At 33.1% G+C, this 23,681-nt stretch overlaps 1 protein-coding gene across 11 annotated transcripts in view; it reads right to left on the minus strand.

Moving 5' to 3' along the window:
- The window catches only part of LOC117100759 (neogenin-like), a 68,577-nt gene that overhangs the window by 39,349 nt on the left and 5,547 nt on the right, over positions 1-23,681 (minus strand). For all 11 annotated transcript variants that reach the window (XM_033240558.1, XM_033240557.1, XM_033240562.1 and 8 more), the window contains exons 2-6: positions 13,143-13,242; positions 9,321-9,511; positions 8,511-8,664; positions 7,897-8,036; positions 6,481-6,768 (exon numbers count right to left, since the gene is read on the minus strand). In XM_033240558.1, coding sequence (XP_033096449.1) covers positions 6,481-6,768; positions 7,897-8,036; positions 8,511-8,664; positions 9,321-9,511; positions 13,143-13,242 — 873 coding nt within the window. The remainder of the gene's footprint in view (positions 1-6,480; positions 6,769-7,896; positions 8,037-8,510; positions 8,665-9,320; positions 9,512-13,142; positions 13,243-23,681) is intronic.

Consider the following 23,681-nt stretch of genomic DNA (forward strand, 5'->3'; position numbering starts at 1 on the left):
TACCTATAGGTGACTGCAACATTAACATGTGTGAATAGCGTATTAAGCTTTGTCCAGTTTATCAAGTTTTCTTTGACAAGAAGTGGTTGTATGCCCATATCATGATATACCTATATATGGTCATGGTGTGATACCATCATGACCATATTTAGGCATGTCACATGTTCTTGGCAAGTAAAATGTGATAGTCTGGACAGGGTTTTAGAAAAAATGTAAACAAAACATAATCACATGCAACACATTTAAAAAAGCCAACAATAAATCTCCATGTGTTTAGTATTGGTCTTTAAGCGCTGATTATTACAGTATTTTTAAAGGTTTTGTATACATTCTATGTTTTCTTTTTTTTTATGTTGTGCAAGAAAAAAGAAACATCATTTGGCATTAAGTTATTCTTCTTGTTTTATTTTAAATGTCTATAACCCACATGCTTGAACCATTCATTAAGCAAGTTTAAACACAGCTACCGGTAATTCTAAGATGTAAATCTATTAGCAATCATCAATACTGGACAGAATGAAACATATCATACACTGACAAGCTCTCTGACATTTGGAATGAGTATTCTTTTACATCAAAAGCTTCATTAGATTTAGGTTGGAAACAGTAAATTATTATTGATAAATTATTAAGATAATTATGTTTTCCTTAATGAGGATAATTGATTTAGCGGAATGCGACAGACTTCTTATTTCTGAGTGAGTTATGTCATCGAGAATGCACAAGGACGAGTGTTGAAAGGCTCAGAGTAAACTACTTCAACATTTGCCAAGCTTTTATATTAACAAGATGAAAATTAAATTAAAATCTTTGAACAATCTTGAATGAGCACGGCTTGATCCAAGTCAAGTAACCGGTTTGTTTGTTACATCTGCGAGTAAGTCTGGCGAGATGTTTAGCGTTCATGCGTCCGTCGTACATGCAATCAATTAGTAATTAAGCCTAACGAACAATGCAACCATGCAAGTTTATAATTATTTAATGATTCATTGAATGACTCAAGCTTTACAATGATCAGTAGGCTGCAACGAGTGCCCATGGTGAATCCACACTAAAACTTATATTCAATCAAAAGGTAATTCAGGTTGCTTTGTATCAAAGTGTACACCAGGTTATATACTTTAATAATCTAAATCTGAGTGGTTGGCCAAGTGGTATTGTTCTAGCTTCTTATGCTGAAGAAGACCCTGTTTCAAACCCAGCTTCCAACCCAGCCAGTGTTGGGTTTGAATTGGAGTCTGATCGCTTGGCTTCTCAAAGAACCTTCATATTGAGAGTTAGGTGGATTAAGGTAAATATGAGGACAACGTTTGTATCCGTATGTGTCCCAGCCCGAATTTCCAATTTCCAATTTGAATGAGGACTAATAAAGAATTATTATTAGTATTATATTAATAGTAATAATAATAATAATAATTATTATTATATCTTATTTTCCTTTTAGTGTAAATAATCCTATAAATTATCAACTTAAATAAGCTTTAGAAACAGCAGGCCAACATTAATATGTTTAATAGAATAATTTCGTGCATTGACTATTGGGCATGCTGGGATGAAATATATCTACCAAAAAAGAAGCAACTTCACAAAAACACGCAGAAACAGCAAAGCGTCAGTTATAAGCTTCTGGGGCTGACAGGACAAAGTTGTGTTACAACTACACTACGATATGAGTAACAAATAAACATAAATATGAATCAACAAAGTTGAAAGGGTGTATCCCACCACTTCCATAAAATTGTACATTGACATTTTGCATTTAATTGTTAAAATATAATTTAAATAAGGGTGGGATATATAAAATTACTGAAATAACACAAATTAGACAATGAAATTATGAAATTAAGTGGAGACAGCTACAACAATTTGATATATGTTGAAGAACATAGACATCATGACTTAGCAACATTATCAATTATCAATAAAAAATAATTATCATCTTCACTTTTATTATACAAACTCTCTACATAATTTTCATCTTCACTATAATCATCCCAAAAATTTTAATCATCATCATCCTCACCAAAGACATCATCCTCACCAAAGACATCATCATCATCATCATCATCATCATCATCACCAAAGACATCATCGTCATCGTTATCGTCATCATCACCATCATCTTCATCATCATCAGCAGCAGCAGCACCACCATCTGCCTCGCCTTCATTGTTCTCTACCATTGTACTTGTTTTAGTCCTTATGCATTCCCACATACCAAAAAATATTTTAATAGGTGTTTTTTTCCTCAACAGGAATACTGTATTGCCCAACCTGAGTTTTTGCAAGCTCACTAAACTGATAACGAATACCGTATCATATCTGTCACAACGTAAGCGATTCATGATTTATCCCTTTTTTTGTGACAGTGCATTTTTCTCTGCATTCTTTGCTTTTTATGTTAACTGAACCCTGTTTGTTTCGTTTTTGTTTACTAGTACTAGTTGGAGAGTTTTTGCGTAGTGAATTTTTTTTGCTTTTCGAAAATCCGCCAGAATAGTGCTAGGTTTTGTGATGTGTTTTATTTTATTTATTTATTTAAAAATTTTGATTTTTGTAATGATCTGGAAAATAAATAAATGAATGAAAATGAATGGAATGAAACGCTTTTTGCATGAATCAAGGATCATATTGAGTTCATACAGCATATTATCAAGAATGTTTAAGGCATTAATGACAATAGTGATATTAATGACATATTCATTTTCTCAAGTTCCCTATTTTTGTACTTTATACTCAGTACATCCCTAAATAATTGTAAAAAAAATAACATAACAATAAATATCCATGTATTTAGTATTGGTTGTATTTTTTTTAAAATTTTTTTTTTATGTTGTGCAACTTATTCTTCTTGTTTTATTTTAAATGTTTGTAACCCACAAGCTTGAACCATTCATTAAAGCAAGTTTCAATACAAATACCGGTAATTCTAAGATGTAAATCTATTAGCAGTCATAATACTGGACAGAATGAAACATATCATACAATGACGATAATGACAATGACAATGAAGTATTTGTTTTCGCAAGGTTGCAAAAAAAATCTAAATATTATTTTACTTTATACTCAGTACATCCTTAAATAATTGTAAAAAAATAACATAACGGTTAATGTATACTACAGCAATAATAGTATCTGCTCCAAAAGTGGAACGCTGGAAGGTAAAACAGTTTACAGTTCCCTACCTCCCTCCCAACTCCTCTGAAAGTAATTATCACTATCACATATCTTTGATGCAATTCTAATGATGTGGATGTTTAGGAATGAACTGCAAATGAACTTGATGCAAGACACACTGAGAAGATTTAGCTATAAGCAGTTTTAGGATGATTTAAGTTGGATCTCGAAGCAGCTCTGTTGAACGTGCGACGGGGATTAAAGATTTGGTCTTGACGATTTTACCGAGCATTTCTATTGGTCAATGGATATCATGTTTGCGGCAATATCTATATATCTGTATTTCAAAAATCCTTATGATTCCCATTTCAAATATCACATCTTATGAATATAACTGGCCCATATCTTATACTAATTTGTGTGGATATGTGACATTTTGTTTTTGTGCATACATTGCAAAATCGAAAGGTAGCGGACAATTAATTGTTAAAAAGAGATGTGTACATTTGTTTAAGCAATCAATTGTGACAAAAGAAAGAGCGAACATCCAACAATATTGCAATGGCATTTGTAATCAAACCAGTAGAATATGTCTTGACGTACGTAACCTCCATTAAGAAATGTATTTTCAGAAAGATTTGTTGGTAAAAACAATTATTGTAAAGATGCATTTATTTATCCTTTGAAGTGCTGATATTAAACATGCCATATATAAATGTTAGGGCAAAGTTAATAGAAATCTATAAAGGGAAAAGGTACAATTTTAAACTATCAACTGCCAAAAACAGTAAACTGATTGAATAATGGGTCTAACGGTTGCTAAGCCATTGGCATGACTGCCAGAACGATCAACTATAGCATAAGGTGGAGCTGTAATCAACAATTTGGTTTAAATTTACATGGAAATTCTTTTACTAGTAAAATTAAATTATTATAAAATAAGTCCAAAAACTTATTTGCTGTAGGATTCTTATTGTGGTGGATATATCCTTTATATAGTTCATAGTCGTTTATTTACTATTGTTTCATAAAAAAAAAAAAACACCGTACATTTGAGTCTGTTGTTGTGCATTTCCGCGCTTATACATTAAACGTATTAAAGTAAGCTTACAGCGCAAGGGGCTGTAGGTCACTCATAATGCATGGATCAATAAAGGCTTTAAATAGCAGCAGTCAATACTCGCAAAGCTTACACAATGATCAACAATGGATAGTCAACAATTTTTTTTTTCAGACTTTTTCAATTGCAAGATTTTAATCAATCCTTCCCTTGCACAGTTATCTTTCTAAACAAGAGTGCGCAAAAGTGGAAAATTTATGTTTAAAAAATGTTGATTAATACTGAACTGTAGATATTATGTAGATGTATTTTGTGCCTTCAAATTATTAGGATTTATATGAGTGAACAGATAATAAATGTGACCTTCTATGCACATGTACACAAGCATTTATCATTATAACAAGAATTTTAAATATCCAAATGACAGTACTCATCAACAAAATATGAACCCTTTTATAATGAATAAAAAGGTATTGAAATTTCTCATATCTGTTTGATACAATTCAATTGAGCTATTAATGTTTTAGTTATTTAATTAGATAATTTAATGATTCTATAGTAATTTGAACAACCATTCACGGATCGATCGATCTTGATTAATATAGAATCTCACAGGGTGGTCTAATCAATACCGTAATCTGGTAGATAAGATAGCAATACATTGGTTTGAGGCTGTATGGTTTTATAGGAACTCGGCAAAATGTATTTAATATGCATTCAAGAATATAACAGCCTGCCAAACGGTATTTAATATTTAAGGGAATGTAATAAGTAAGCATTTAAAAATCATCTTAAAGTGACTATTTAACACAGGATTCCCCCTCCCCACCCCTATTATTAAAAAAATAACTTGATACATATTTTGAATGTTTTTTTGAATAGCTAATGTCTTTATTATATGTATTTTATTATTTCAAGGACCCATCTGTAATTGGTTTTCAACATCTTTGATTCTAAATTGTTTTTATGTTTTTTTATTTTATTTTATTTTATTCATTCAAAAACCAATAGCGAAGAACACCGCCACTAACAGGCGGTTAGTAATGTTGATTTTAATGATCTTTCATTTTTAAATTAATATATCTCTATTTTTTTATATTACTTTTATATTTTATATGAGTATTATATGAGTGTATTATATGGAACTAAATATATTCAAATCAAATGGATAGAGAGTGGTCTCATACACGTAGCATTGCAGGTAAGCCTAGATTACTGCGTTTTTCGTTGTCTATCATCAGTGGAAACCTTGACATCCAAATGTGAATTTAATTCAAATGATGCGTCATGAGAGACCTCATTATCTGCATCATATACCTAATCATCTGCTTCAAATGCCTTCTTCTATTTCAATCTAAGCCTGTCTCTTCCCTTTTTTTCCTTCTCAATATATGTAACATACATACAGTATATCATTTTACATCTCTTACATACAGGTAATATTTGACAAGTCCTCTTAAGTCATTCACTGACAAAATCCAAATCACATCCAAACTATACTACTCAACAATCTACAATAAATCCCATCAAGCGTACATCTGAAATTCATTTTTGCACCTGAAATTTCTTTTTGGACAAAAAAAAAATCTGAATCTGAATCCAACTTGCAACAAGAATTACATTTAGATATTGATATTAGTAGCTTAATTTAGGCCTATTATAATAATAATAATAATAATAATAATAATAATAATAATAATAATAGTTTAGATTTGTATAGCACCGGTATCCATCAAAGAAGATGCTCCAGCCATTTGATATGTGGACTAGTAACTCGATCAATGACTTTCTTCACCCCTAATGGTCCCTTCGTGTCTGTGCTAGCCAGTAACCCATTACCAGCAACTCTTGTTGTCCACCACAGGGGTTGTCTCTAACAGTATACTGGCGTATCCACCTACTAGTCTTCAATGATGTATTGGGTTCTTCATAATGCAAACAAGTGATTGTGTACACTGGGCCTACGGTTTATAGTCCTCATCCGAGAAGACTTATTCTACCACCAGAACCATATGGAAGCGTAGCGTTCTAACCACCAGCGCCCATATTATGGCTGTAGGTTGCAGCACCCCTATCTTAACCGCTCGGCCATTCGATTCACCTATCCCTCTCTCCATAACTCAAGCCAAATCTTGCTCATAGCACTCACTCATTATATCTCTCGACTGCTCACTGAATACCTCAATCTCCTATTCCTACCCCCCCACCAACTTATCCCCATCCCAATTAACTCCAACCCATTACATTTTGACTCACTACTACGTTTCAACATCCTATATAACAATGGGAAGCAACAATCTTACCTGTTGGAACAACTATCAGTTGCGCAACAGCGTTGATATTACCGACTTCATTTGAGACAATACACTGGTAGTATTTACTGTCAGACTGCTTGACACCGATAATACGCAACGTCTCTCCAACTTCTCCATTTCGTTCTATCCTAAAAGCGTTCTCTTTTGGAATCGGGTCACCGTCCATAAGCCAGGTTATGGTCGGCCGTGGAACACTGTACCAGCTGCATTCAAACTGAGTGCTCAACCCTTCTCGAGCATACGCTGACTGAGGGCGCTTTACGAAGCGAGGTGGAACTAACAGGAAGGAATTAGAATGGAAAGAAATAAATTTGACAGTTAATGACGACCTCAGTAGTGGCGCCAACGATATAATACCGCAGATTTATAACTACATCATGTATATGCCTAACAGCATTTGTCCCTGACAGCTATTAATAATATTGATCATTTCATATACAACTAATCAATTCAACAAAATTGTTTTATATAAAATTTTTATTATATATCAATTTGTCCGAGAAACATATTGTACCCTACATGGTGAAAGTACCATGTCCAAGTTTTATAGTCATTTAAGTATAAATTACAGAAACTTCAGGAGATTACTATTGATTTGGAATTTTGCGACAAACTGACTCATACATCACCTGCTTCGCTATGTATATGTCTGTAAAGCATTCCATTATCTTTTTGTATCGACAAGAATGAGGCTCGTTACAAACCTATCTGACATCGAATGACTTTCGTCTGTTTCATCAATTACATCTTTCTTTCTCTTTTTCACGACACTGTTCCAACAACCTCCGGTATTTTCTATCCTTTTCATCAATTATTGAGCATTATTTCTACATTGACTACACGATATTTACAACCAGTCTGACACCAAATGACATAGCATATTCCATCACCAGCGTATGCTTGTCAATGTCTTTTCTGTTTTATAGCATTAACGGTTTTGTCTACAATGCTATACAACGAGTCTGACATTACATGACACAGAGTATTCTATCATTCTCACATTTTCATTATTAACATTACTAGTATTTCTTCCGTGTATAATTTACTGTGTGCAAGGCCACAAGTTAAAATGAATTAAAGTGGGCATAAACTGGAGATGCACCCCCACCCACCACCCCCACCCTCCCATAGCAAGCCGAAATCAGTCTACACCGCTGGATGACATAGTTAAACACATTAGCTTGAGAAGGGATTAACTTTTTATATTTTTTTTAGCTGGTATTGGCAGAATTTAAATCCAAGTCCATGGACTTGAAGGCAAGCACATCATGAAAAAAATATAATCTCTACTCGCAAAAACCTCATAAGTTTAGACAGCATCATAAACTTTAGTCCAATACGTAAGTGGCTAGTCACCATTAAAAATTTTAAAAAGAAATAAAAGGTAACACATGATACACATACCTCTAACTGTAACTTGAATCTCTGCTTCCACATCTCCTAAATTATTACTTGCACGTACTCTGTACAAACCTGTATCCAGTTCTACAGCATTTTGAATACGAAGGTTTCCTTGACCTACCAGCGAATAGTGATTGTCAAATCTGAATCGAAAAAAAGGGAAATGTCAAAGGTTGATTATGGAAAACCTAATTGAAATTATGTACTATGAACACTGGCTACTTGACTCCAGAACAGATTATTGAGCACTGCAAAAAGTCATCAACTTGTCTCTACAGTTTTCTTTTGGAATGCACATCTTTTGGAATGCGAAATAGGGGAATGCAAAATATGGTTACCTGTAGAGGAAGGGTGGAAAGATTTACCAAGACAATTTATAAAACAAACAGACACTGCATTAAATTTGACCAAGGGGGAAATCAAGAATTCAGGGATCAGTAGTGGCTAGTGGCAACTTCTCATGCATAATCAGAGGGAACTTGAATGGTTTTTATTAACATAATGTTGGTGATAATGATAATACCGATGAGGATGATAATCTCAACAATGAATTAAACGATTAAATGGAAAGTTTGGCTACAAGTATGAAGTTCAATATTTCTGAGAGGTTAACTCACTGAAGTAACAATTCTTCATTCTTCTTGAACCATGTAAATGTGGCAGGTCCATCAACAGCAACCTCTAGTACAATGCTGTCTCCAAGATTCACAAAGACATTCCTTGGAGGAGATACGATAAAAGAGAGGTCTTCTACTGGGGGAATGCCATCATCTGGAGAGTGAATAAAAAAAATTTCAATTTTAGAAGGATTTAGTAGATGAGAAGTAACTGCTTAAGACTGCACGACTCAGCTAGGAGGCTGTCACCCTTGTACACAGGGCTAACTCCAAAGATGTATTGTCTCTACTGATCTAATAAATTTGAAAAATAATACTCAATATTTTATTTGCATAATTACATATTTAATTGTACAAATAATTATTTAGGCTAATGACATTCCATAGTTAAATTAAACTCTTGCCAAGTTGGCACATAAGCACTGTTTTTATATTAAATTGGCTTTTAGTAATTAAAGTCTGCAAACCATCACAAACTGAATGACATCCATCTGTATTGAAACACATTGATGACATATTTCATTCTTTCAAATGAGAAATTTAACATTTTAATTTAAATTTTTGAATTTGTGAGAGTAATATTTAGAGTTAAATAAGAAAAATACCTTTATTATTATGATCTTTAACATTATAAAGTTTAAACTATAGTATTGGAGAAGTTACACTGCATATTTTATGTATTTAACTATATATCTAATAATAGCATCATCAAAATAATAAATGCTTTCTTTACTGTAGTTTATCTCTTTCTCGTATTTCTCTAAGTGATGCATCCAGTTTGATGCCACTATTCAGCAAATATTTACCTACCATTGACAGTGAGAGTGATGTCAGAGCCAGTCTTGGAGATTCCTGCCATACTGTTCTCTGCCTGACAGTGGTATACACCAGAGTCTGAGGTATGCACATCTCTGATCTCGAGGTTGCCACTTGGTAGGATGGCAAACCTTGCAAAAGCATCACTCTGCTCAGGATCAACTATAGTACCACTTTTTATCCAACTGGAAAGTACATGCAAGTAAAAGTAAGTTTTTTGTGGTAGTTTTCAAAAAAAAACTGAATTATGACGATTTATTTCTGGAGATGAAATTTAGCTGGTTTATTTTTGTAAAATGTTATGACCTTGTAAACTAAGAAACTCAAACTCAATTCTTGTTTTACAATACCCCATGAACTTTTTTCTTTAATGCTAGAATATTTCTAATGAGCAAAACTCAGTTTCCTAAGCTTTAGAATGTAATCCTATTGCAGAGTATCAACAACAATAGGTGAACAGCACTGCTATATGACTTACATTTCTATAATTCATGCTATATATGGTATGATAAATATTTAAACAATTTGAGTAGGAGAGATATGGCCGAGTTTGAGAGTCATTCACCTGCTATGTCTGAATGATGAAGTTGGAATATGAGACGATATGTTAATACATGAAATGTGCAAAATTTGTTCATCAATCAATTTGCTCACTCAATATACCTACTGATAAATTAATTAGTCAAATCAATTAGTTAATCAATTGAATCAATGAATCAATTAATCAAAGTAATCACTCTCACCTATTATATATAAATTGATCAGTTAATCAATCAATCAATCAATCAATTTACTATTAAAAAATAAACCAATAAACTAATCAGATAATCAACCAATGATTACGATACTCAATTGCAAAACTGGATGCTAAGCCTAGCCTACCAGATGGAACTTTATTATGTTTATTGTATACTCAGTTTAACACAATTCAATTTTCTCAATTCAAAGCCGAAGTTAGCTGGTCCTGCCACTCTAAAACCACCACTGGAATTCTACTATGATCGAATATCTTGTTATGGAGCAAGAAATTTTGTTGTTCCTACCACCCATTACCCATCGCTGTCAGAACCGCACCAGCCACACCGGGTGGCCAGACACTTTTTCTCAATTCTATTATTTTTATATGAATGTATGAATTGCATTGATTTTTTTATGTTAGTTAAATAAAAATCCATCATGAGCATGTGTTTTTGTATTGCCAATTCAACTTTTAACATACCTTAGTAAAAAAGACAAAGATTGATTTTCAAAATGTTTAGCGGTTAGAGTTGGCCAAATTGATTAGTTGCAATAAAAACTTAAAAACCCCTAAAGTGAAGGAAATCCATGTGGTATTTCCCCAAGTAAGGGGATCATTGTACGATGTACCTGAGGTGGAGGGTATGATATAGCAGTATCTAGCCCACTTCCACTAACTTTAAATCTTATATCTGTCCCTGCATGGAGTTTGCAGCACATTTTCAAAATTTACAGGTATAAATTTATACCCCACTTTACCCCTTAAAGGGGAGGGGAGATAAGCGGTCCACATTATTGCCAGCTGAGATTTTGAGGCATCTAAAATTTATACTTTTAAACCACAATATTAGGGAATGGCAATCTCAACTTCATTGGATTTAAGAATTAATTTAGTCTCACGACCTCGTTGTGGTGTCGGGCGAAGGATAGTGGGGGATGTCCAGGGTATGGCGCCCAACAAAATCAACAATTACAATGCGATGAAAAGCGACGATAAACAGATTAAATCCAAACAGTGTCACTGATATATACGCTACTACCAGAACAATCAACTTTTTATCCAAGGCTTATTATAAGAGTAAAAATAGCATGGCAAACAAATTAGTCTCTACCAAATCCCTGGGCGTTTGTGCCTGCACCCTGACCGGGGGCCCTTTGATTCCAGATTGGGCTCACTTCAGTTTAGTCTGCATAAGTTTCTTCATCATTCCCAAACATGCCACCACCTACATCAACATAATTACTGTTCATCATCATCGTCGACGTCATCGCCATCATCATCATCATTGGTCATCGTAGTCATTATCACCGTTATCGTAAGCATAACCGTCATCGTTATCATCATCCTCCTCTTATCATAATTATGATCATCATTATTTCATATTTTTTCCTGGGCATCAAGTATTGTATCCTGTGTTATATTTATTGCATATTGTTTATATTTCCACACTGTGTAATACAATTAAAATATGTTATAGTCATTTTAGTTTTATGTATTATGTATGTGTTCATGTTTATTGCACTTTTGAAGAAATTAGCAACTCAATTCATCTAGTTATGGCAATGATAAGAAATTAAATTTTTAACATTATTTTCTATAGCTTTACCAGCTGCTACAGTATTTCCTGGCATCCAGAGGTGCATATATCCAACATATATTCTATATTTATGCAAACTTTATATATTGTGGCTATCCATAGGGGAAGGGATAGTGGCTCTTGCCAGCATTTATTTCAGGACATTCATAGGTGCCAAACATTGTTTACCAACCAAGGTTGGGGCTGGAGCGGATATGCTCTCAGACCTCACTAACTTCAAAATCCTGTATCCGTGGATAGAGATAGCGGGTCTCCACACTTCAGTTACTACCAAATTTTGTCAAGTTCCCCCTCCCTCTGCTCTCACTATTGTTTAGGAACTGAAATTTCATTAATATATTAGGCATATTATTATGCATGACATGTTGTCTACTGTTATATAGTCTTAATTGTTAGATCTAGTTCTATGAATTTTGGGTCATTCAAGTATGTTAATGTATTTGATGTTTATAATTGAAAAAGAAATTAATAAGATAAACACTAACAATTAAGACACAAGCAACTTTTTTTGGAGTGAAGATTATTTCATTTTCAGTATACAGTACCTAGAAACAGAATAGGCCTATGTATGCTAATCGTAACTACAACAAAGTGATAACCGATTCTGTCAGTGTCACGCAATAGAAGTGTTTTTTGGCCGGGGACAAAAATTACAATTCGTCCTGGGGGAGAAAACAAATAGGCCTATATAGTATTTTCTACATATATTAATAGACTGTAAAATTGATTAAAAAGCTTTTGAAACCCTCAAATTATAATATTTATGGGGATTTTCCCCCCGACCACTTTCGAAAAAGTTTGAGCAACATTTGCTTAGGTCATAAAGAGAACTGCTCTGGCATGATTCTAGATAATGTCCAATCATTATCGCTCTGTAATTCCTGCAAAACCGGAGTAATAGTCCTCCCGAATCTCCCCAAGCAAATCTCTCACCCTGTCTCGCACGCACGCGGGTCTCTCTTTTCCGGCAACAAATAGATATGACCTGCTGTACGTTGACCTAACAACTGACCAATCATAAACAAGACATTTTTGTAAACTTCAGTACGCATCATGTAGTCTGACAAATAATGCTACACTTTTGGTTATAAAAATCACCTTTGTGTTGGTCCTACTTAGGTAAACTTTTAGTCTGTTGTTTAACACATAAATTAGATTTATATTTAAATCATAAAATGATTTGTTGCAATTTTATCCAATAGAATCCGTATTTCTGGCAGACTGTTAGATTTCAATCAATGGTGATATTGGTAGCCTGCAAGGAAGACAGTTCTGCATCAAAAGTTTTAGAATGACTTGCTATCGGCATTCTAACTACTCCGACATTACCATCGTTCTCATTCAGTCTTCTTTAATTCACATGTTAATGTAAAGCTTAACTATGTCTAATGAGGACTTCCACAGGGACTTCGCGATCAAAATAGGTTAAATCGACAGCCTGCAGTAGGGCTGCTCTTGATTGTCAATCGAGGCAACTTACTTAATCGTTGGCTTGGGGTGGCTTAGAACTTCACATTGTAATATCACAGTGTCACCAACATCTGCATTCTTATTGCTTGAGCTTCCACTAATAGTGAGACCTAAAAATATAAAGTTATGTTAGTACAATTAAAGATTCTAGATGCTTTTATCATGGAGGTATAAAATAGCTTTTTATTCATCATACAGTATACAGTTTTTTCTGGGTAATATATATACTTTTGCCATTGAGCTATTAAGGTTCTTTACTTTGTAGTCTTTAAGGTAAGCTATTAGCTTCACATTGGAACAATGTTTTATTTTTGTCAAGTAAGCATAAACAATCCTGTATTCTTTACATAAACACACATGAAAGTTGGCTGGCAGTCTATTTTCACAGTACTTCTTAAATCAATGAAAATGGTTTTTATGTCTCTATGAATATTGGCCACCTAATTTACCCATTTACCTATAAAGACATAACTTTTTAAAAATTATTATTACACCAGAAACATTAAGCCTATATCTTTAGAATACTGTATAGCAATCATATTTCATTTCAACTTGATTAAAATCTATAGACATACATAAAAATGAATTACATGTGATATAGAATAAATATGTTTAAATAAGGAAAACATGTGATGGAATTGTAATATTGGACTTAAAAAATGATTAAAATTCATAATATGAAGAGTTATCCATCAAAATTCAAAATAAAATATAAATATATCCATCATACATTAAAAATAAAATAATTTCTTTAGTTCATTGTCTTAGTTATTGTCCGAATGGTCAAGAGGGAACAAATGAAACAAGTCAGCCATTGTATTCTTGAGATAACTAACAATAGTGTCACCACACCTAAAACCTTGGAAACCCCTCTAGCTCAAACAAGTTCAACAACTTAATAGTGAAAAATATTTAAACCTTTGAATAGAATTGAAGCCAGGCATGCAAGGGGCTTGGCTATTACACACAATACTATTACTACACATTTAGTTGTTTGAGGTAAAAAAAAAAAAGATTCAGGTCAACTTATGAAGCAGCTCCCACAACAATGAGCTAAATAGTTCCATCTAGTTTTCCAAATGATTGATCATTTTATTTATTTCAGATGTGTCCTCAAGGAGGCTTTTCTAGTTAAAACACCCCCGAATGAAAAAATTTTCTGATAGATAAAGAATTATTATTTTATACTATTCTTTATGTACTTTAAAACAAATTCCAATGATATTATTAATGGAATCGTGGTGCTTCCGCATACCAGTAACACGTGAGTTACCATGCGGAATGGAGTTGTTCTATCTTCTATATTAGTATGCCAGGCAATAAATTTTATCATAGTACCTATTGAGAAAATACCATAAGAGGGAAAAATATATTTTTCAACATTTTAGATCTGCCTTGCACTGCCAAATAACACTCTGTTTAGTTGAATGGGACACTGTATTAATAGTCACACAGTATCAGAATGCATATAAAAGGCACACAACTAAAACTTTAGACTTTTTGTTTGCATATTTTTTTGTGTTTATTAATTAATATGTAATTAGTAGAGCTGCTCATAGTACACTAGCGGGAAATTATTATACGAAGGTTGGATTTAATGCTTGAAAAAAATTCCTGAGGGCCTGCAAGGTCCGAAGGAAATTTTTGAATGCATTAAAAATCTAACTTAAGTATCTTAATTTTTCCCTAGTGTATGGTGTATGCAGCTATACTAATTGCTTTATAAGTCAATCGCTGTATTTAATGTTAGTTGCGATGTTATACATCAGCAGTAAAGTATGAATACGATAAATAACTATTATATTAGCATATAAACATGAAAATCCAAAGGCACATTATACCAGCATGGTCTAATGTAGTTCAGTTGTAGATCTGTCTCTTATACACATCTAAGTTTGAGCGTCTGTGAGACCTCCATTTCTGGTCTAATAGCCTAGGGCTAGACCTGGCTACTAATTTTGAAGTGTTCATTGCACTTTCTGGTCCCCTGATATATGCCTGCCTCTCAAACTCGACCCAATTTCTTGACGCAGGGTTCCCGGAACGCTGCCCTCAGCGGCCAGCGCGAAGCACAACTCAGGGTCAAAAGTGGAACGTGAAATTTGGATATGGTTTTGTAGTTAGATTTGCGAGAAAAACTTCAGCTACCCGTATTTCTCGACTGAGACGTCAGTGGGAGCTGTAATTTGTATGGCAAGGAGATTGAGCAACCCTTCATTCATATTAAGGGAATTTACGCCCAGAAACTTTGTAGTTATTAATATTTTGGTTATAATAGAAAATATACATTTTTTGGTGATGTCACACTCACATTAGTTAGCATGCATACGTCATAAGCTAGATACGTCACCTTTTCCTGGTAAGGCAAACTTTCCCGGCGTGCTTTTTTCATGGATAAACAAACACCACTGCTTTGCACATGGATGCCTTGCCCAAGCCAGGGCTACAAGAGCCGCATTGTTAGCATTGTATAATACTTAAATAAGGTACTCTGCAAATGAAATATTCTTAGTTATTTTTTTTTCTTATTTTAATTTATTTCTTCCGAAAGTGTACTTTCTATCACATTTAATTCCACTGTCTTAGTTAGGCCATGGTTAGGCCTAGTCTACAGTAATGCCTCATCGTCCCCGGCTACGCAGTACATCAGCAGCCCCTCCCCATTCCATACAGTACAGACGTTTGCTAGGTAACAACGTGATTGCACCTTCCTTCCCAGGTGTTCATGTAACATAGACATAATTGTTAGCTAACCAGTTGTGTGTATTTCTTTGTGAAAATGAGTACCGCGGCGTACTCATTTTCACAAAGCATTTGCATCCCCTCTTGGAAAGAGGGATTCGAAATAATTGTCTCCATATCTTCGATGATTAAATTAATCACCGTAATTTAGGTTACACTTATGAATTTAGGGAGCACTTAAAATGTGAAATAATCATTTCACTTCATTCATTAGGCCTACATAATAGTTTCATATTGCTGTACTATATACTCCAACATCACTGGCGCATGGTAACAACCAACTGACTGCAGATCATTTCCGGTCACACATTACTCTCCATAACACAGCACCCCCTAGTTCCGTCACCTCTGGATCAAGAATAGGTTTACATCCAAATTAGTATGGTAGTATGTACACAAGACCAAATGTATGGCATAATGTGATGTATATTTAATGTAATTTCAATGAGAAAACAAAAGGTGTGATTTCATAATCTCCAGCTGCACCATTAAATAAAGTGAGTAAACAAAACGAAATTACATTAAGAAGGGTTCGCTGTACTCTTGAGAACATAAGTGAAACTGATACACCGTTAAGGCTACCAGCATATTCATTCAACAATAAATATCAGAGATCACCGAGTATGTAACCTAAGTCGACATTACAAATATTATTTTTTGGACAAAGAATCGTGAAATGTAAGCAATATTAATTATGAGAATGAAATAAGATGATTATCAACCATCTGTTCTAATTGAGTTTTCACATGGCTAAATAAGTTTATAACCAATCAAATCAACTGTTTCTTGACATGCAATAACACCTTTTGACCCATTTACAATAAGATGGCATAAATTCTTCTAATCAAAACAAATTCAAATAATCATCTTAAGAAATTGCTTGTAGCCATATTATTAACATGTCTAAAATTAGTTGTCTCCCTATGGGGAAAATACACAGAATTGACTAAGGAATTAAAAGTGGTTTAAAAATTAAAATAGAATATTCAGATCAAACAAAACATTTAGGTTTAATAATGTTTAAATTATTAGTGAATCAAAATCAAAAGCTTTATTTATTCGAGAAAAACATACATTTAAAACATTAACTATAGATTATAACAAAATATCTGGAATTTTATTAGGTCCCGGCTTTTAAAAGTGGTAAGTAAATTTGACCACAGTCACCAGCGAACATGCAGTACATTTACTTCTTTTGTCCGGACATGTTGTTTATTTAAATTTTCAATACAACAGAATCCTAAATTTCCATTTCAGAAAGCTGGTCAATACCAAAAAAAAAACCCATAACATTGATTACTAACAAAAGTAGTGATGTGGTGGATGTACTAGTGATAATCTAGAAATAAATTTATGGGGCCTCATTATTGATGAACCAACACAGATAAATGTGCATATCCAGGTCACAGATTTAATAACAACAAACATGTTTATGACAAACAGAGCAAAATTAGTGCATATTGTGTTATTAACGTGACAACAAACAACATTCGCTGACAGAAAGTAACAATAACACCAAACTCAACCACACGCATAAATACTTATTTTTCCACTAATGTGTAGGAAACATGGAATATTCAAATGACATTGATTGTGGCATAGAAACGAGGTTGATTGTGGCATGGCAACGAGTTAAAAGGTGTTTGCAGGTGCCAGCAAATGAGAGTTATGATAATAAAATGAATTGCCAGTTAAAATCATTTAACATCATGTGGAAATTTTTCAATTTTTTTAAAAAGTAAAATCAATATCACTATTTTGCCGTAATTGACCCATCACTTACTTCCTACTCGTTATTAAAACATTCTAAAATGAATACCCACACAGGAGGTATTGACAAAATCGTTCCTGGTAAAAAGAAGAAAAAGAAAAAAAGAAGAAAAAGAAAATCTATAGCAACAATATACAGTACAATATAAGCCTAATAGTGAGAGAATATTATCCTTAGTTCTTGGTAAATCCCTTAATCCAAATTAATTTGTCGATGGCATTATTGCTGTATTTAATACAAAATATGTTTATAATATGAGTGAAAATATAAAAAACATTCTGCCCGTATTTTGAGCAAATGAACTTTATTTATTTATTTTATTTATTTCTTTTCCCAACCAACAGCAAACACAAAGTTCGCCACTTACAGGAGGAAACACAAACCACAACGAACAACTTAAAAAACATATTCAACAACTGAATTTCTTTGTATCTAAAGTAAGTTCATTTTGTGGATTTTTTTGTGGAAAATGATGAGTATTTATAAGGAATTTTCTAATAAATATATAAATAAATAAATATCCAGACATTTATATTCATAACTCTCAATTGTCTCCAATTGTCTCACAAACTTTAACCTCTACGTAGCTGAACATTGCATCTGTAGCTGATAAAAATGTCTATGTTCATAGTGGGATGCAAGAGCTATAAATCACAGACAGTGTGTATGTAAATAACTTCTCATAATAAAATATGACAACTTCGAAATTCCATCACAAGCACGAATTCTACATATCAAGGTGTAAAACAAACTAACATTCTGGTAAACTAAATCTCACCCTAATTAACCTGACCGATTATAAAATCTGACTGACTGATTCCACATATTTGTGGAGTGGTACAAGCCAGGGGATATTGAGGTATCTTGCAATCTCGTAAGGTAATACAGTGACTTATGGATTATGAACTATTAACCGGATTGTATTGCACAGTGTGTATTTATAATAAGTACTGGATAGTTACAATGGTAGCAAGATCCGTACACATCAACCTAGTTATTGCTCAAATGATCCTTCACTTGTAACGAATAAAGATAATTAGGCTCCTGCATACCGAGCTACTTCAATTTACGGCAAACTTGTAGCTATTAAATTCTGCATTATGAGCTAAGAATAAAATGAGAAATTACCATTCATTGCAAGGCGGGAATTGCGATCTCATTTTCATCCTGTCTTGAGAATTGCAACCCAAATTCATCGCTAATTCCGCAGCGTCATTCATATTCTATTCCTTGCACGATCTATTTTCAAAGTTTTTTTTATTTTCATTGATATAAATAATTAACATTTGGTGAAATTCTACTAGTATTCATAATTACACATGCTTTGAATCCATCCATAAGGCATTTCATTCCATTTGAAGGAGATAGCATCCAATGCCATATTGTTAAAGATTTCCTCAAGGCATAGGACATATTAGTCTGTGTAGTCATTCTGTTTTCATTCCTTTTAACATAGTGATTATTGGCAGTTGAGTTTATTACTGTGAGGGCGCTATGCTATATTTATATAAGGAATATGTATTTTTTTAGAAATGATCAAACACATTCAAACATAATTTAAATTTCAGGTCCAAAATAATAAATTCAATCATTAAAAAATATGTTTTATATAATAATCACAAATATGTGTAATAAAATATTACATTCACATTTTTTTTGACTTATTATTTAATATTGAAAAAAAAATGAGCAGCACAGTATTCATTTCCCTGTTCTACTATATAAAATAATTCATATACCGGTAATTAAATAGACCGATGGCAATAATACATCTAATATTAGAAAATATCAAGAAGGTCACAGGGAACATAATCAATAATAATAAAATAGTATATTCCGACGTATAGCATTTCGAGATGCACTTTAACATAGTAACACAGTTACTGGTTCTAGAGGACATCTCAATCAATACAGCTACAGAGGTCTATATAAGCCTACTATATATTATTGCCTATGGATTATGTCCATTGGCTATTATTAGCATGGACAGTTCTACTTTTGCATATTTTATCACTATCAATATACCTTCACCTACCTATACAGTACACCTAGGCCTACGGTATACTGTATAGATTTTTAATGACCACTGCATTGGTCACTGTTAGCCCATAATAACTACTCCATAATATGAATATATTACCATCACCATCATTTATTTATTCATTCATTCGTACATCTTCAAAAACACTTCTCTTCAATTTTACGGTTTTTTTCAAACCTGTGAAAGACAATATAGAGTTGAATAGCTTAGTGGTTTAAGATGCTTGCCTTCTAATCCCAGGGTCCTGGGTTCAATTCCTGTGACTTTTTCTCATGACTAAAAACAACTCCACCCCCTAAGCCTCATAAACAGACTGCACTGATAAAATAAAAGCATCACACTATTTCATTTATTTAAGGGGGCCCCTGATTATCGGCCAAGGGTCACCCTCTATAAATATGTTTTCTTTTTAAATGACCCCTACAGGCCAATATGACTTATTGAATAATGTTCCTGTTGTACATGGGAAATTGTTAATTCGTTGGGATATCAGTTGTGGGCTTTATATAGTAGTATTCTCTTGCATTGCATCATTCTTCATGTCTTCAATTGACAGTGCGCTGTCCTTGCGGCCCAGTTGATATCTGCTGCCATGAGCTTTTACATCTTTTTTTTTTAAAGATGTTGATTAAAATTCTGCAGGCAATATTACTATAAGCCTAGGCTGCTATATATTATGAGGTTAATGTACCTCGCTGGGTAATATGATGATGAGATTTTATTTCCTGGTTATAATGAAAAGGTATTTTGGGACGAAGATTTAAAGCAGAAACTGGAAAATAAGATGCTTCAGGGGATTAAAAATATAGAAATAGACACAATCTACCTACTGTATAGCAGATGACAAAATCATCATAAAATACAACTTTTATAAAAAAAAAAATCGTAAGAAAATAGATATAAGTTTATTTTCAGGAAAATAAATTAAAAATTTAAGAATATTACATGAAAACATAAATCATGAAAAATAACTTACATAATCCATGATGCCAAGGGGTCCAGTTGATTGTCCCTTATAAGTGGATGGGATTGGTTAAAAATGATATAAAGGAAATACAAAATATAAACTAATAACTACAAATATTCCAAAATATATAAAAATATGAAACTTTTGAACAAAAATATGTAAAGAAAACTAAAAAGGGCATTTCCAATGATTCAACAAAATGTGGAATCACTTGCAACGTTGTCACGCACAATTTATGCTTCAATTCATGTGAGGTTTTTTTGTACCTACGTGACGGATGACGAATCCCTATAAAACTTTATGCATACCTTGCGTACATTGCTGACCTGTTTTTACACAATATTTGATGTCTACTCAAAATATTGTGTTACAATAACCTACCTACGTAAAATAAACTATACACAATAACTTAGAGATTAGGTTGGCAAAAAATATGTAAAGAAAGCTCATTGTAGTGGTACAGTAATTAAGTAAAATAATAAAATGCATAACATAATATCTCATTAACTAAGATACAGATGCCTGGATGTTTTTTAGCTACAGTATCTTCTGGAAATTCAGGAAAATGGTCAGGCCTAATTAATCCATCCCTATAAGATCTTTAATAAACTATGCAACCACTATAAATTACCTCTACTCATAAAGGTAAGACGTAACATGCTCCAGTCTCCTTCAGAAAGCGAACGAATCATTAATAAAACATAGCGAGAATATAATATGGACAGTAGACATGTACTGTATATACGCCTATATGTTTAGGATGTTTGACAAAAATCTCAGGAGCAGTTAATGGACAGATATTTAAAAACTGGGGTAAAGCGGGGGGAAAAGTGGAAAAAAGGGTGGTTACACCCCTTCCCTCCATTTTTTGAATAATCAAATTCTGTATCCCATATTCCGTTCCCAAGTTTTTTGTCAAACACTCCTTTTGTGTCTTGGAGAAAATCGGTTCTACAACATATCAAAAATGTTTTCCCCTCCAGAGCCTGGCATTAAGTAAAGTTTTCAATGGAATATAAATTCCTTGCAAATTAACGCTCAATCTTGCCCCGAAATTACTATCCGAATCAATGGTACATACCTACTGTACATCCGCAATAAAAATCAATGCTTACCCCAAAGGCTTCATTTTAAATACACAAGTAAATCAATTTCCTACTACTGCGAAGTTTCTTCAACTTGAATGGATTAACAAATGTAATAAAAGTGCATTCTGAGGCTTCCAATGTTAGAGCCATTAGTTCAATCCCATTATATGCAATATTTTATGCTAATTCATGAATTACTAACAGAAGCAAGAAAAAAACAATAGAAAAGAGTTTCAAATAATCTAGTTTATACTAGTGTACAGTACTAGCCTTCAAATCCACTACTTATTTATTTGTTGTGTTTTAGTGGGGATTATTTAAAGTTTTTTCTGCAATTTATGTCTGTACCCACTGTAATTTCATCCTGGACAAAAATTTATAAATTTATAAATTTGAATCTAAATCTAGTCTTTTTGGGTAATAAATTAAAAAGTTATCAAGGACCTACAAAAATAACTGAACTCACTATAACATATTCTTTATCTGTATCTTTTGATAAGATCTTTCTTGTTTTTTCTGACATATCTGATCAATAACTGTGCCTCTTTCATCGTTCCATGTCTGGTTTAGACTATTTAGACAACTTAGTTAGACAATGCTCTACTTTTTCAATTTATGTTTGATCTGACATGTTATGTTAAATCTGACAAAAATCTGATGGTGTAAAGCCCTGTCCAGACTATCAAATTTTATTTGAGAAAAACATGTGACATGCCTAAATATGGTCATGATGACATCACACCATGACCATATATAGGTACATCATGACTATGGGCATACAACAGTTTTTTTGTCACAGAAAATTGGATAGTGCGGACAGGTTTCCAGTAAAGATCTAAAAATAGACCGTTTATGTGCTTTTTATCATACTTTCCATTCTGTATCTACGTAAGAATCAATCTGAAAAAATTTAAACTAGTAGTAGTAGTATACTGTATAACATAATTTTAAGTGGATTTATACTGATAATTTAAAGCCCAGACATTTATGACGTTATTGGATGACATAGTTGATATGGAATTAAAGACATGATGCTTGAAAATAATACAGAATAAATGCCTTCTAAAGATAGGTTTACATTGAAATTCTTTGGAAATGTAAAATTGTAGAGAATAAAAATCGTATAGCAAATCTACTCCTATGCAACATAGTAACAAATTTCCAAAAAACATATATCTTATACCATTATCAATATTACATAATATCTTAATGTCAAATGATTGGACAAATTCAGTCACATGGTATTGTCAATGCAATGAATTCAGAATGAATTTTACAAATTTTAGTTAAAATTTATTTTCTTTAATAAACCTAATTTAATAAATTATTATATGTGGCAAAGACAAGCTAAAAAAAAATCAATTCTTAGTTATTATTACAGGGTTAAAAAGTAAAATGAGATCTATAAAATGGTAAAAGAATCATTTAAATCCAACATTTTGTTATGAAGTTACAGAAATTAAATGAACAGCTGCTTACAGAATAATGGCCTAGTTCAGACTAGGAGGATAAACCCAGCTCAACTCACCGGGTTTATCCACCTGCCAGTCTGAACTAGGTGGCTTATCTCAAGCCGGGCTGTGTTCCTATAGCAACTAGGCCTGGCGCGCCACCGTGTTTAACTTTTCTAAGCCAGGCTTTAATCGTTGTGGGGGTCTTGCATTGACTTCGGGTGACGAAATGACAAATCAGCATTCAATTACGTACGTTGTGAGCAAGCGTATTTTTCGCGAGCAATGTTTTGAAACACGTTTCCTGGTTACGGTTTATTATTACATGTAAATTCTCGCCTGGCTGAACCCGCTAGTCTGAACTCCCGGCAAAGTTAAGCCGGGCTTAACGTTGAGCTTAACTCAAGTCAGCAAGAAACCATCACTAAATCATTAAAAATTGTTGTTTTAACATTGAAAATGAAGAAAATAACAACATAGAATGACGAT

Source organism: Anneissia japonica, unplaced genomic scaffold (genome assembly GCF_011630105.1).
Source record: "Anneissia japonica isolate Jap-2015-1 unplaced genomic scaffold, ASM1163010v1 scaffold670_len1213532_cov191, whole genome shotgun sequence".
Taxonomy (NCBI): Eukaryota; Metazoa; Echinodermata; class Crinoidea; order Comatulida; family Comatulidae; genus Anneissia; species Anneissia japonica.